Below are 13,041 nucleotides of genomic sequence, written 5' to 3' on the forward strand. Positions count from 1 at the left end.
CTTCTCCAAGGGGGCATCTGAGGCAAACAGAGCCCTGCTGGTGCGGTGGGTATTGTGAAAGGTCAGGGGTTCGCATGTGCCAGGGGTTCCTCAGGAGAAGGTTGGGCACCTCCTGTAAGGTCTCCAGGCTTGGGAACCTGATACAGGGTCAGAATCCCACTAGACAGCAAAGGGGACAGGGGCTCGTTAGAACGTCATCTGCTAGGAGGTGGGCTGTGTGAGGCTGACCACGCTGGAGGCCCCTGGCCTGTCCCTGGCGGGGATGGTGATGACCTGCATCGTGGGTGATGAGCTCCTGGGCAGAACTGGAGTAGATTCTGAGAGGGCTCCAGAGTGAGAACCATGGTGAACAGGAGGGGAGCCTGTGTGGGGCTCCGGGTTCTCCAGACAGTGGTGTGAAGGCATCATCTCTGGCTGTGAGGGGCCGAGAGGGGGCCACTTGGTCCTGCAGGTGGACCGAGGCTGGCCAGCTGAGGGGGGCACACAGCTGTAGGAGGTGCTGATTATATGGACCACCATGTAGTAGGTACCCTGGGAGTGTGGCACAGAGAACCGAGGGCCGGTGGGGCCTCTGTGCCCTCAGCACCCTGGCAGGCCCAGTAGTGCGTCTCAGTGGGAGCTGAGAGCAGGGTGGTCCCAGACCACTTAGGTCTCTCACTTAGCGCTTGCTTGCCCTTCCCCCCTTGTTACAGAGCCCGTGGTTTAGCACATGCTGTCCTGTCGCGTCTGCCGTTGTGGAAGAAATAGTTGATGATGTCACTAATGTGTATAATTATTGTCATTATCACTGGCCGCATGTTAACCTAATGATCAGTCACACAGCTCGTGTATCTTATTGACACATAATCTATCAATAGACTTGAGCCTCTGTTTCAGAGGCTTCCCAGCTACAGAGTAGGGAGCTCTGATGGCTTAGCAGTAATGAGTTGCACTTCCAACCTAAAGATATGTGGTTCAAATCCACCAGCTGCCCCCCAGAGGAAAAATGGGCAGTCCCCTCCCGTGGTGTTTAACTGCCTCTGAAAGTCCACTGGAAGGCCAGCTGTGGGTCAGTTCTGACTCAACAGTACACAACAACAACAACCACAACAACCAAATAATAATATCCAATAACTCCTGAAATACAGCCCTACTCCACACAGGTCCACCCTCTGAGGAGCACTGAAGACTGGGTGCTCCAGGAAGGCACGGAGATGGCTGTAGATGGTGCCTGCTTACCAAAGAGGGTGGTGAGTGGGATCTTAAAGATTAATCCTGAAACAGACATCGTCTGAAGAAACCATTGACCAGTCCATGTAGAGGACAGTACACCAGCCTAGGTGTAATCAAGGACTTTAAAATGAAAATTTTTCATCAGAGGAACAATGTTTAAGGGTGTAAAATCACAGGCACTAGATTGGTGAATAAATTGTTCCGTGCTCTTGAGTCAGAACCGACCCCTAGTTGCCTCTCCAGTGGCTTTTCAGAGGCAGTAAAGAAATCACAGGAGGAGAGATTGTCCATCTGTTTCCTGAAGAGCAGCTGTTGGATTCGAATTGCGTGCCTTTGGGTTGGAAGCATTGCTCCTGACCACTAAGCCTCCACCAGACCTTCCTTTGTGCATAAGTGGAGCTGTGGGAAAGCAAAGCCATGACTATTTTAAAGCGATGAGCTGGAATCCCAGTTAGATTTTTAGAGGCTGCCTTTCAGTATGGCAGCCCCCTTTCCTGGGTGCTGACTTAGCCTGGATGGGATATCTGATCCACTTCCAAGCCATCCGCGTCCTTACGCACAAATAGATACAAAATCGGAAGAGAAGGTCTTGAGATACGTGTTAACGAAAGCCTCCCAGTGCTTACTAGGAACCTCCAAAGCCAGAGAGGATTGAATAAGGAAGGGTGACAAAAAAAAAAATCTTGTCCACCCTTCCTTAATGAACTGGATGATGACCAACTTTATGCTTTTGACCGATCAAGTGCTACCCCCTGGTATGGACCAAATTCTTGGACTATCAGATTTTTGCATCTTGACATCCTGCTTTATGGTCTATCAGACACTTAAGAATTTTGAAAACTTCAGTCCTGATTCAGTTGTAAGAACGTGTCCTGCTTTGTGGCCCAGCTTAGTAGCCGTCTTCACTGTGAGAATGAACGTCTTCCTAGTGTGGACCATGTGAGGCCCTCAGGAAGCATCTTTGCATGTAACAACAAAAGCATGGTTCCCAAGTGATATGGATGTTGATTTAAAGGTTAGGGCAGCTGTTTACCGTATCCAAGAAGGAAATGACCACCTCACCCTAACGGGCCCAGGAATACATCCCCTATGACCGCACCGGGTGGCCTGGGCACCAGTCAGCCGAGACCAGGTGGCTCTCAGATGGTGTTTGCTGGGGGGCACGGGGTTCCAGCCAAGCGGACTCCTATCTGTGCTCGGCTACCGGGCACAGCAGCCAACCCAGAGCATGTGGAGCTGAGCTGGAGCAAGTGGGGGGTGAGGGAAGAAACAGAACAAGGGGTCTTGAGTGCCCAGACCAGGCCCTGAGCGAGGTGTGCCCCAAACCCTGCCCAGCGCTCACACCAGGAAGGGCTCACTCGCACAGCTCCTGGGAGGGCTTCCTGTTCCTGGTGATTCATGTTCCACAGGGATTGTGTTCTTGGAGGCTCGTTTCATTAGGTTTTTGGAACTGTCCTGGCAGGACAGGCCAGCGCTCTGCTGGGCTTACAATGGAGGGAGGGGACAGCAGTGACGTGGTCCACACATTTTGGGCCAGGAGCCACCGTGGCCTCTCCCGCATGGGCCCCCAGAGAGATCCACGTGCACGTACGTGTCCTGTACCACGTGTGGCCAGGAGCTGAGTCACAGTGCCCTTCTACAGGAGTGGGCACTGCCAGCTTCATCCCTCACCCTGAGAGGGGACAGCCTTCCCCCCTCACGGCCGCTGAGCTCTTGGGCTGCAGGATCCTCACTGAGGTTCTGTGTGGAAGCGATGCCTGACTTTCCCCATCATCCCAGACGGCCTCATACTTACTGGGTCACAGACAAGAAACGCTGGTCCCTCCCCAACACCGAGTGAGGGGGTGAGTGCCCTGGGCTCTCCCTGGAAGGTTTCCTGAGGTTGTGAAAGCTGGCACATGGTGCCCAAAGCGGAGGCTGGTGCCTGTGCCCCGCTGTCCCCACATCAACTTCAAAGTACAATCCTGCCCCCACCAAGCCAGCTCCAACTGCTGGTCACCCACGGGCTTCAGGGTGGAACCGCTTCTGTGCAGATCTATGACTAATTGTGTTGGAAATAGGTTGCTACAACTTGGTTTCTTCTTTTCTTTTTTTTTACCCCTTTCCTGTGATTTGGCTGTAAGTTTACAGAGCACATGGTCTCCTGCCACCTTCAAGCATTTCCTGGAGCTCAGGTAGCTCCTGCTCTGGGAGTTGTTCCACTCACCCAAGGGCAGCCCCTCGCTGGTGTGAACCGACCAGGCCCCGCAGGAAAAAGATGTTGTGTTGTTGTTATGTGTCGTCGAGTCGCTTGCGACTCATAGCGACCCTATGTACAACAGCCCTAAACTCAGCTCTGTCCTGTGCCAATCGCACTGTCTCTGACACTCCCATCCCAATTATCCTAATCACTGAATCAATCCACCTCATAGAGGGCCTTCCTCTCCTGCACTGTCCCTCCACCCTCCCAAGCATGATGTCCCTCTCCAAGGACCAGTCTCTCCTCACAACATGTCCAAAGTATGTTAGACGGAGCCTCAGAATCCTTGCCTCCAAGGAGCCACCCGGTTTAACCCTTTCCAGAACAAATCTGTTTGTTTTCCTAGCAGACCATGGTATTCTCAATACTCTTCTCCAGCACCACAGCTCAAAGGCATCAATTCTCCTTCTATCCTCCTTGGTCATTGTCCAACTCTCTGATGCATAACAGGTGATTGCGAAGACCATGGCCTGTATCAGACGCACCTTAGTCTCCAAAGAAACACCATTGCTCTTCAGCACTTTGGAGAGGTCCCTAACAGCAGACTTTCCCATTGCAATGCACCTTTTAATTTCTTGGCTGCTGGTGCCAAGACTGTTGACTATGGAGCCAAGCAACCTAAAGCTGTGTACAATCTCAATCTCTTCACCATCCATCCTGATGCTGCCAGTTGGTCCAGTGGTGAGAATCTTTGTCTTCTTGACATTGAGCCTCAATCCATATTGTAGGCGGACAAAGATAGGCAGTCAGGTACCCCGCGCACGCTGTCTTCAGCCTCCTGGAAAGCCGCTGGGGGTCAGCTCTGAGTCAGTTCTGACTTGATAGCACTGAGTTGTTTCCTGATGTTGTTCACCACCCCTGCAGAGTACCAGCGCTCTCTGGACTGTCTCAGGCGGGTCTTGAACCTCCAGAACCTTGCTTAGCAGCCAAGCTTGCTAACCATTTGTATCACCATTGTAGCATCTGGGAATCTCTGAGCATTTAACTATGAAGAGTACTGAGTACTCCATGGTCTACCAAAAGAACAAACAAGTCTGTCTTGAAGGAAGTGAAACCAGGATGCCCCTTAGAGACAAGGGGAGTGAAACTTCGTCCTACATACTTTAGATATGTTGTCAGGTGGAAAACAATTCATAGAAAAAGAGTTCATGCTTAGAAAAGTACAGGATCAATGAGAGAGAGACCCTCAACGAGATGGCTTAGCACTGACTGCAGGGCGGAGACTGTGAGGATGGCGTGAGAGGGCAAGGTCTCCTTCCATGCTAGTGAATGATTGAATAGAACACCAATTTACTATAAACTTTCACTCAAATCACTCACACACAACACACACACACGCGCACATATAGACACGTACAGAGATGTCCGAAGAGGCCGCTCTGGGGAGTGTGCTCTGTGGATTGATGGTACCTCCATCTGCTTTCCTGGTCAAATCTCCTCCCCTTTCATTCCATCCTTCCAGGGATGGTAATCAGAAGACCAGTTGGCAAAACAAGGTTTTATCTCTAGACTGGAACCCGCCGTTTCTGGCACCAGGCCCCTCGAGAGGATTGGCCCTGCGTGGACTCTGATTGGGCTCTAATTCAGACCCTGCTTCCTCCTTTCCCTAAGATCTTGGATGAGCTGGGTGTTTTGTTTTTTGGTTTGTTTTTTTTTTCTTCCCTCTCCATTTCTTTACCCACAAAAGAAACTAGAACCCACATCAAGCCCGTGGTCTCGGAGCGTTATCTGAGGACCAGAACTGTCTGACTGTCCCGTGTGTTTGCCAGTTAGTGGATCAATCAGGAATTTTCATCCACTCACACATTGAAAAAGGAGGCGAAATTTAGACATTGCTTCACAGATAGATACTGGATGTCTAGATAAGAAAAGGTCAGGCGCTTGGATCCCCCAGATGTTCCACGAGTCGAGGCTGTGGCCGTCTGCTCCTGGAGAATCTCACAGCTTCAGAAACATAAGGAGCAGTTCTGCTCTGTGCTGCAGTGTCACTAGGCGTTGCAAGTAACTCGACGTCAACCAGCTTGCATCTTAACAGAACTGATCACCAGAGCTTTTCTTCAGCCCTGCAGGGTAATTTCAGCCCTCAAAGCTTTGCCTCAGTGGTGGTGGTAGGTGCTGTTGAGTCCAGTCCGACCCGCTGTGACTGTGTGAACATCTGACCTGCACTCCGGCCTGTCCTGCACCGTCCTCATCTCTAACACGCTTGAGCCCATTACTGAAGTCACGGTGTCAGTCCTCCTTGCTGGAGTCTTCCTCGCCTTCACTGACCTTCCATCTTTCCAAGGGTGATGTTAGTAACAGAGTGCAAAGGATTTGCACGCCGCAGGGACCTTCAGGTCTTCCATAACCACCTGCTAGATATGCGTAACAACAGAGGGAGAGATCACGGGGCTCACCCTGGTGAACATGGGGAGAGGAGGATCTTTTGACGGTAAGATAATAACATTTCACATGGGTTTTCTTCTTTCTCTTCTGTGCAGATGACAGACAATTCTCCATGCCCTCCTCACAACGCTGGTGGCAACATGGAAGGCACAAGACTCCAAGGATTAGCGCAAGCGTCCTGCCCTGTGTAGAACATGTGGCCTCCGACGTCCTCCCTCCAGGGGCCGCTGGCTGGCCGTGAAGATTGATTTCCCCACCGTCTCTGTGTGTGGGAAGGAATATCACTGTTGTTATATTTAATTAGAACTTCATCAAGGGGCTTTGTCAGCTCTGTGGGGACTGCCGGAGACAGAGGCTGGTCTACCCTCTGGGAATGTGAATTGGAGGCAGAAAGGATGAACACACCGTGAACGGACCACTCGGCCTTGGTGATGCGCTTGGCGAGGCCCGGCACTTGGGTAGCCATCGCCCTGCAGAAGTGAAGGTGGCTTTAGTTGCAGGCTGAGGAGAGCCTGCACTCCCTTCGATGAGCCTCTGCCTTCGGGACCTTTATTCCAAACTCCTCCCCCATTAGGGGTGGTCTTCTCTGGTCCACCACTTGCCAGGAGGGGCCCGCCCATCGGGACGTGAAAAATGGTGACCAGGAGGAAGATGAAGCTGCTCACCTTCCTGGTTCTCCTCATCTTCATCTCCTTCTTCCTAAACTACTCCCACACGGTGGTGACCACCACCTGGTTCCCCAAGCAGATGGTCCTGGGGATCTCGGAGAACTTCTGGAAGTTCATGAAGCTCCCACAGAGGCCCTGCACCTGCAGCCGCTGCATCAGCGAGCTCCGGGTCTCCAGCTGGTTTGATGAGAGGTTCAACCAGACGGTGCCGCCACTCTTGACCTTGCACAACTCGCTGCTGGAGGAGGGGACCTACAGCTGGTGGCTGGTGAGAGCTGGGGCCTGGGGACGGGGTAGGGGGGATGGGGCCAGGGGACCTGGGGCCTGGGGGCCTGCACAGGGGACCCTGTCAGCACGTGGCATTGTGCAGAAGGCTGTTCTTCCATCACTCAGCACATTTGTGGGAGGTACAGGTGAGCCTCAGGGTTCCTCCATGTCCAATTCAGAAGACTGCAGTATAGCAAGTTTCCCACTAAAGCAAATTATGTGAGATTAGTGGTTTCCCAGTACTTAAAAGGAGCTCTGATGGCCTAGTGGTTAGGAGCTGCACTGCCAACCTGAAGGCATGCAGTTCGAATCCAACAGCTACTCTTGCAGGAGCAAGATGAGCATTTTCATTCCAAGCAAAAGAGCCCTGGTGGTGTGGTGTGTAATATATTGGATTGCTAACCAAAAGATTGATGGTTTGAACGCACAAGCCTCTTCATGAAATGGGCAGTCTCCTCCCAGAATTTTTAATAGCCTCCCCACCTAATCCTCAAAGAGTTCTGGCAGTAAGGTGGTTAAGGGCTCACATGCTAACTAAAAAGTTGGTGGTTCGAATTCACCAGCCTCTTCAGGGAAGAAAATGGGGAGTCTCCTCTCAAAATCACACACAGCTTCAGAAACCCGATGGAGGGTCACTGTGCCTAGACAGGGGTTGACAGAGTGGGGTTGTAACCAGTACAGATACCAAGGTACAAAACACGAGATCCTTGCTCTCCTGGGAATGCATTCCGCCAAGGATCTAGGAAGTGCGGTGAGGGTTTAGAGCCCTCGGTCGGCCCAGCTTTGGGGAACAGAAAACACAGTAGTGTCAGGCTGCACAATATCCCACTGTGTGAATGTACCATAATTTCTCAGTCCATCTGTTTGAGATTGGACATTGGGTTGTTTCCATATTCTTGTGATGGTGAATAACGTTGCTATGAACATTTTTGTGATCCAGAGGTGACCAGCTTTAGGGCGCACTGTACACCGGTGTCATCCGATTATCACTGTGACTCCTAGTGACCTTGTGGGACAAGATGCAGTTGACCTCAAGGTTTCTAAATCAGACTGCCACAGCCTTCTCCCATGGAATTCCTGTGGGCTTGAACCAATAACCTTCTCAGCAAGTTCTTTAACCTCTGTGTCACCAGGATATCTTCCAGCTAAAGAAAAGCCTGGTTCTAAGCACAAGTATTAACTTCACAGGTATCAAATTTCCCACTGCCACTGGGTCAGTTCTGACCCTTAGGGCCCTCCATCAGGTCTCTGAGGAGGTAAACCTTCACAGGAAGAAGGCTGCGTGTCTATCCTGTGCAGCAGCAGGGGGAGTTGAACCTCTAAACCTTAGGTTAGCAGCACAGCATTTTGCACACTGTGCCACACGGGCTCTTTATCTGCAGGGCCAGTACCCAGGACCTCGGCACCTACAGGTGAGGAACATGGTTCTATAAAAAACTGTCCATGCAGCTGCAGGGGTGTCAGCACCCCAGGTGTCTCCCTGCATGCTCCCTGGATGCTAGTCTCTAGAAAGTTCTCTGCCGGCACCCCAAGGACCTAGAACCTTCCTCCCCCTGCCCCTGGAAGTGGCTCTCAGATGGTCAAGACTGAAGGGTTGGGGTAGGGACAGGGTGTCAGAGGACTTGGGAGCAGGTTTCTGGAACCCTGAGCTAATCTCAGTTTGGATTTGGGGCTCATCGCTCAGCCTCACTGAGTCCAGAACCTCCTCCTTCCTCGGGAGTTACCTGATGCAGCGCCGTGGTGTGAAGACAGGCTAGAATGAGGAGCTTCAGTGAATCACGAGGGCAGATGAGATGCACTGATGGGCGGTCACTGCACAGTGCTGGCCAGAGCACCACTGAGGGCATAGGTGGACGCTGGTGACACCATGAGGGGACCCGTGTGGAGACCACCGTATCCCACTTGCCCGGATGTTCTGAGTTCTGGTTCTGTGAGTCCAGTGTCCGGGGCATCTCCTGACAGGGGCAGCCTGTGGTGACTGGGTCTCTGCCTTGGTGTCTTTGAGCTTCCCTAGCCATGTACCACTGACTGGTGACTTTAAGGACCAGATACCTAGTGTCTCACAGTTCTGGGGACCAGGAGCCTGAATTGGGGCCCAGCAGGAGCATATCCTCACTGCCTCCCAAGGGGAAGGTCCTGTCTCAGCTCTTCCAGCATGTGACCACCTCAATGTTCCAGGAGTCCAGGCCTTTCCTGCCGGTCCTTGGCTTGTAAATGTCACTTCACACCGAGTCCTGTGTGTCTCCTTGTGTCCTTTTATCTCCCTAGTAGCTTGGGCTGTGTCTGAGCCCCTCCGACACAGGCACCCAGCACTGAGAAGGGCACCTGTGAGCCGTGCCCAGGATTCTGGACACATGGTGGCTGTGAGACCTGGGGGCTTGGCAGGGGGTGCAGAGTTCAGAGCTCAGCTGACCCACCCTGCCTTCTGCCCACAGAAGCTCCAGCGGGAGAAGAACCCCAAGAACCTGAATGACACCGTTAAGGAGTTGTTCAGCGTGGTGCCAGGCGATGTGGACCCCACGCTGGAGAACGAGGCGGTGGGCTGCCGGCGCTGCGCCGTGGTGGGCAACTCAGGCAACCTGAAGGAGTCTCAGTACGGCTCGCAGATCGACGATCATGACTTCGTGCTGAGGTGAGAGGCAGCCCTCAGCCCCAAGTCCCCACAGTACACCTGGGGGCCCCTCCAGTCCCCACAGTACACCTGGGGGCCCCTCCAGTCCCCAAAGTACAGCTAGGGAGCCCTCAGCATGGTACCGCCTACAGAGTCCTCTCTGTTCCCAGCCCCTGAGCTGCACCCGGCAGGCTCCTCAGACCAGAGGAAGAGTCTTGGCTAGGGGGTCAGGAGGTTGAGGTTCCAGTCCTGGTGGGCTCTGGCTCCCCAGCATCCCCAAGCGCGTCCTGCCCGCTCCAGGGCCTCAGTTTCCCTGTCTCTGGATAGCAGGAAGAGCTGGACTGTGAGGCCCTCTCAGTGCAAAGGAGGAAGCCAGGGCTCTGAGGCTGGAATCTTAGCCCCCCAGACCTCGTCAGGGACAGGATACATCTGAAGTACATCTGAAGTTGCTTATTTTCTTTCTACATTTCATCCGCATTTTACAATCTAGACTATAATATACTTCTATTTGATTTTAAGGCAAGATTTATTGTTCCGTATCATCAAGCACAAGTGATTCCGAGAAGGTGCCCATGTCTGTCCTGAATTCTTGGAATAGTGTTCACATCTCTCATGAAAGCCAAGGGCACAGGAGCCCTGGAGTGAGACATGCAGGAGGGCCTGGGGCTGAGGACCCCCTATGTCTCCCACATTAACCTCTGATGTGTCTTCTAGACACTTACAGGGCCCCAAAGGAGGTCTTTGTTGCTTGTGTCCTGTGGGAATGGCCATGGGTGAATAGAGGAAGACTTGACCCTGGAGCCAATGGTCTCATATTCGGGGCTGCCCTATGAGCTCTGTGGCCTTGGACAGGCTCTCTGAACCCTTAACTGTGACATTGACCTGTATGATCACTGGGCAAGTGAATGTGAGATTTAATGCAGCCAGTTGTTTGGCTGTGATGGTTGGTGTCTGGCATGTAGAAAGTGGTCAGCTGATGCTAATGGTGATCACAAGGTTCAGTTGTGATCATTTAAGATCTTTGAACTGTGTCTCCATTTTACAGATGAGCAAAGTGAGGTCTCACCACAGGCGAATGGCGCTAGAGACAGCTCCAGAAATGCTGCCCGGTCACGTGATGCTTGCCTTTCTCTCTCCTCCTCCCAGGATGAACAAGGCCCCCACCGTGGGGTTTGAGGCCGATGTGGGGAGCAAGACCACCCACCATCTTGTGTACCCCGAGAGCTTCCGGGAGCTGGCTGAGAATGTCAGCATGATCCTGGTCCCCTTCAAGATCACTGACCTGCAGTGGGTGATCAGTGCCACCACCAAGGGCACCATCTCCCAGTAAGTGCCCTCCAGGCAGCTCACCTGCACTCCAGCGGGTTCTTCTATCCCTCTACATGCCATCCTCGCTCTGTCTCCCGAAGCACCATCCCCACCACCATGCCCTGGCTCACGCAGTTCTCCCCCGATGGGGCTCTGCACGCCCCTTGGCACAGCCAAGCCCCACCTCACACTGCCTACATGACTGTCCCACCTCCTGTCACCTTCTAACATCATAAGCTGTCATCTTCCTCGTTCTAATAGCACCACAGTGGACCACCAAGGTCTGCTCACCCTAAAACCAGCTCGTGGTGGCCCCTGGCAGTCAGAACAGAGCTGTGCTCCACAGGGCTCTCGACGGCCAGTGTTTTATAGGTTGACCACCAAACATTTCTTCTGGAGTGCTTCTGGGTAGATTTGAACTTCCAACCATTTGTTTAACAGTCAAGCACCACTCCGGGACTCTACACTTCCTGGGGCTTTCCTTTCCTTTGTGAAGTGCACTATGATGTTGACAGATTTGGAGAATAAGACGTGCCTCTCCAGCTTCCCATGGTCCACAAGTCAGGGACAGTGGTACAGCCCCTGACAGAGGCCCTCACTGTGGCATGGTCAGGATGTGCTTTCTTGCAAGGGTGGGGACAATTTCATTCCAGCCCCCACTTGGCCCTTGACACACACCTCTTACGTAGTTTTCACAACAGCCCTTCACAGTCATTGTCATGGTCTTCGACAGATACACTAGCCAAGGCTGACCTCTGCTCACATCCAGGTCCAGCACCTGCATCCCTTGTCATTGTTGTATAGCTCCAGGGTGGAATTGACCCCTAGCTGACCTTGCACCAGGTTTTCAGATGGAGTTTAATTGTGTGGGAAGAGATCACCCATCTTCCTCCTGCACAGCTTCTGGTGGATTCAAACCGCCTGCCTCTGGGATGGCAGCGTGCCTCCTTCCTCCTAGGCCACCAGAGCTCCCTTGCTTTCTGCAAATAAGTGATTTCAGTTCCCAGGTTTCCAAAAGCCTGCTAGTTTAGGTCAAGATTCCCAGAGGCAGAGTCTGAGGCAAAGATTCGTGCAGATGGTTGATGGGAGTGTGGGCACAGAAGGGGTGACCAGGTGGATAGAGACAGCCAGCACCCCAGCCTTGGACAGGGTATCCAGAAGAGAACATGCATCTCAGGATTGAACCCCCTTGAGGCCAGTTGGTCAGCTGCTCTGAGTGCAGGTACTCAGCTAAGAGAGGGGCAGTGTGGTCTTTATCAGTCACTGTCCACCTCAGCTTTGACCCTTAAAGGGAACACACGGCCCTTCGACCTTCACTGCACTTTTTCAGACAAGCCCATAGCAAATCCTTGTCTCTGACAGTTTGAATCCACAAGCTGCTCCCCCAAATGGAGGGTCAGCCATGAGTTGGAACTGACTCTATAACCATGAACTTTTTCCTCCCGTTTTAGTTTTATATTTGTTTGTATACAAAATTCATATACATCATGTATCCATTATGTACATTGCATTTCACGAATTCCCACATTCACATTGTGGCAAATGATCATTCATGTACTTTGTGTTTTATAAAATTGATGGCCTTTGATCTCTGCCTCCTTTTACCCAGTCTTTTCAAGTCTCCATTGGATCTTTCCTTTTTGAAAGAAAGGTGAGGGGCAGAGCAGGGAGACCAGCAGGACCGGGCCTCAGACTAGCCAAGGGAGCCCTCTGGTGTCCACAGTGGGTAGAGTGGCCTGCTGCTGGCAGGAGGGGACTTGGCTGGGAAGGATGGTGGGGACCTAGGAATGAGTGCAGACAGGGTTCTCCCCAACCCACTCAATCCTCTCCCTGCAGCAGTTACCCCAGAGCCACCTGCCCCCTCACGTTAACCACCTGCTCTCTCTCCTCACAGCACCTATGTCCCTGTCCCCACAAAGATCAAAGTGAAAAAGGAGAAGGTAAGTGAACCCATAAACGTTTACTATTGTGGTAAACCCTGGTGGCACAATGGTACTCGACTGATAACCAAAAGGCCTGAGGTTCAAACCCACCACCTAGTCCTCTGGGGAAAGAGGAAGGAAAGAGGAAGCTGTCTGGTTTTGTAAAGGAAGCGGTTCCACTCTGTCCTGAAGGGTCACTGCGGGACCGAATCACCTCAGTAACAATAAGTCAGCTTGAAGTCTTGTGTTGTTGTTGTGTACTCGCGAGTCAGAGTTGACCCCTAGCTGACCCTCCGAGGCACTTTTCATCTCACAGGAGGAGAGTGCCCATCTTTCTCCCATGGAGCAGCTGGTAGGTTTGAACTGTGTGCTTTTGGGATTGCAGTGAAGCTCCTTACTGCTAGGCCATCACTGCTCATGCTCCTTTGA

The 13,041-nt window shown here is 52.4% G+C and overlaps 1 protein-coding gene across 1 annotated transcript in view; it reads left to right on the forward strand.

Moving 5' to 3' along the window:
- The first annotated feature begins 6,469 nt into the window (after nucleotides 1-6,469).
- The window catches only part of ST3GAL1 (ST3 beta-galactoside alpha-2,3-sialyltransferase 1), an 8,551-nt gene continuing 1,979 nt past the window's right edge, over nucleotides 6,470-13,041 (forward strand). Inside the window, exons 1-4 of the mRNA XM_006879271.1 lie at nucleotides 6,470-6,772; nucleotides 9,207-9,403; nucleotides 10,529-10,708; nucleotides 12,585-12,630. Coding sequence (XP_006879333.1) covers nucleotides 6,470-6,772; nucleotides 9,207-9,403; nucleotides 10,529-10,708; nucleotides 12,585-12,630 — 726 coding nt within the window. The remainder of the gene's footprint in view (nucleotides 6,773-9,206; nucleotides 9,404-10,528; nucleotides 10,709-12,584; nucleotides 12,631-13,041) is intronic.

This window comes from Elephantulus edwardii, unplaced genomic scaffold (genome assembly GCF_000299155.1).
Source record: "Elephantulus edwardii isolate Elephantulus edwardi_28Jun2011 unplaced genomic scaffold, EleEdw1.0 scaffold00003, whole genome shotgun sequence".
Taxonomy (NCBI): Eukaryota; Metazoa; Chordata; class Mammalia; order Macroscelidea; family Macroscelididae; genus Elephantulus; species Elephantulus edwardii.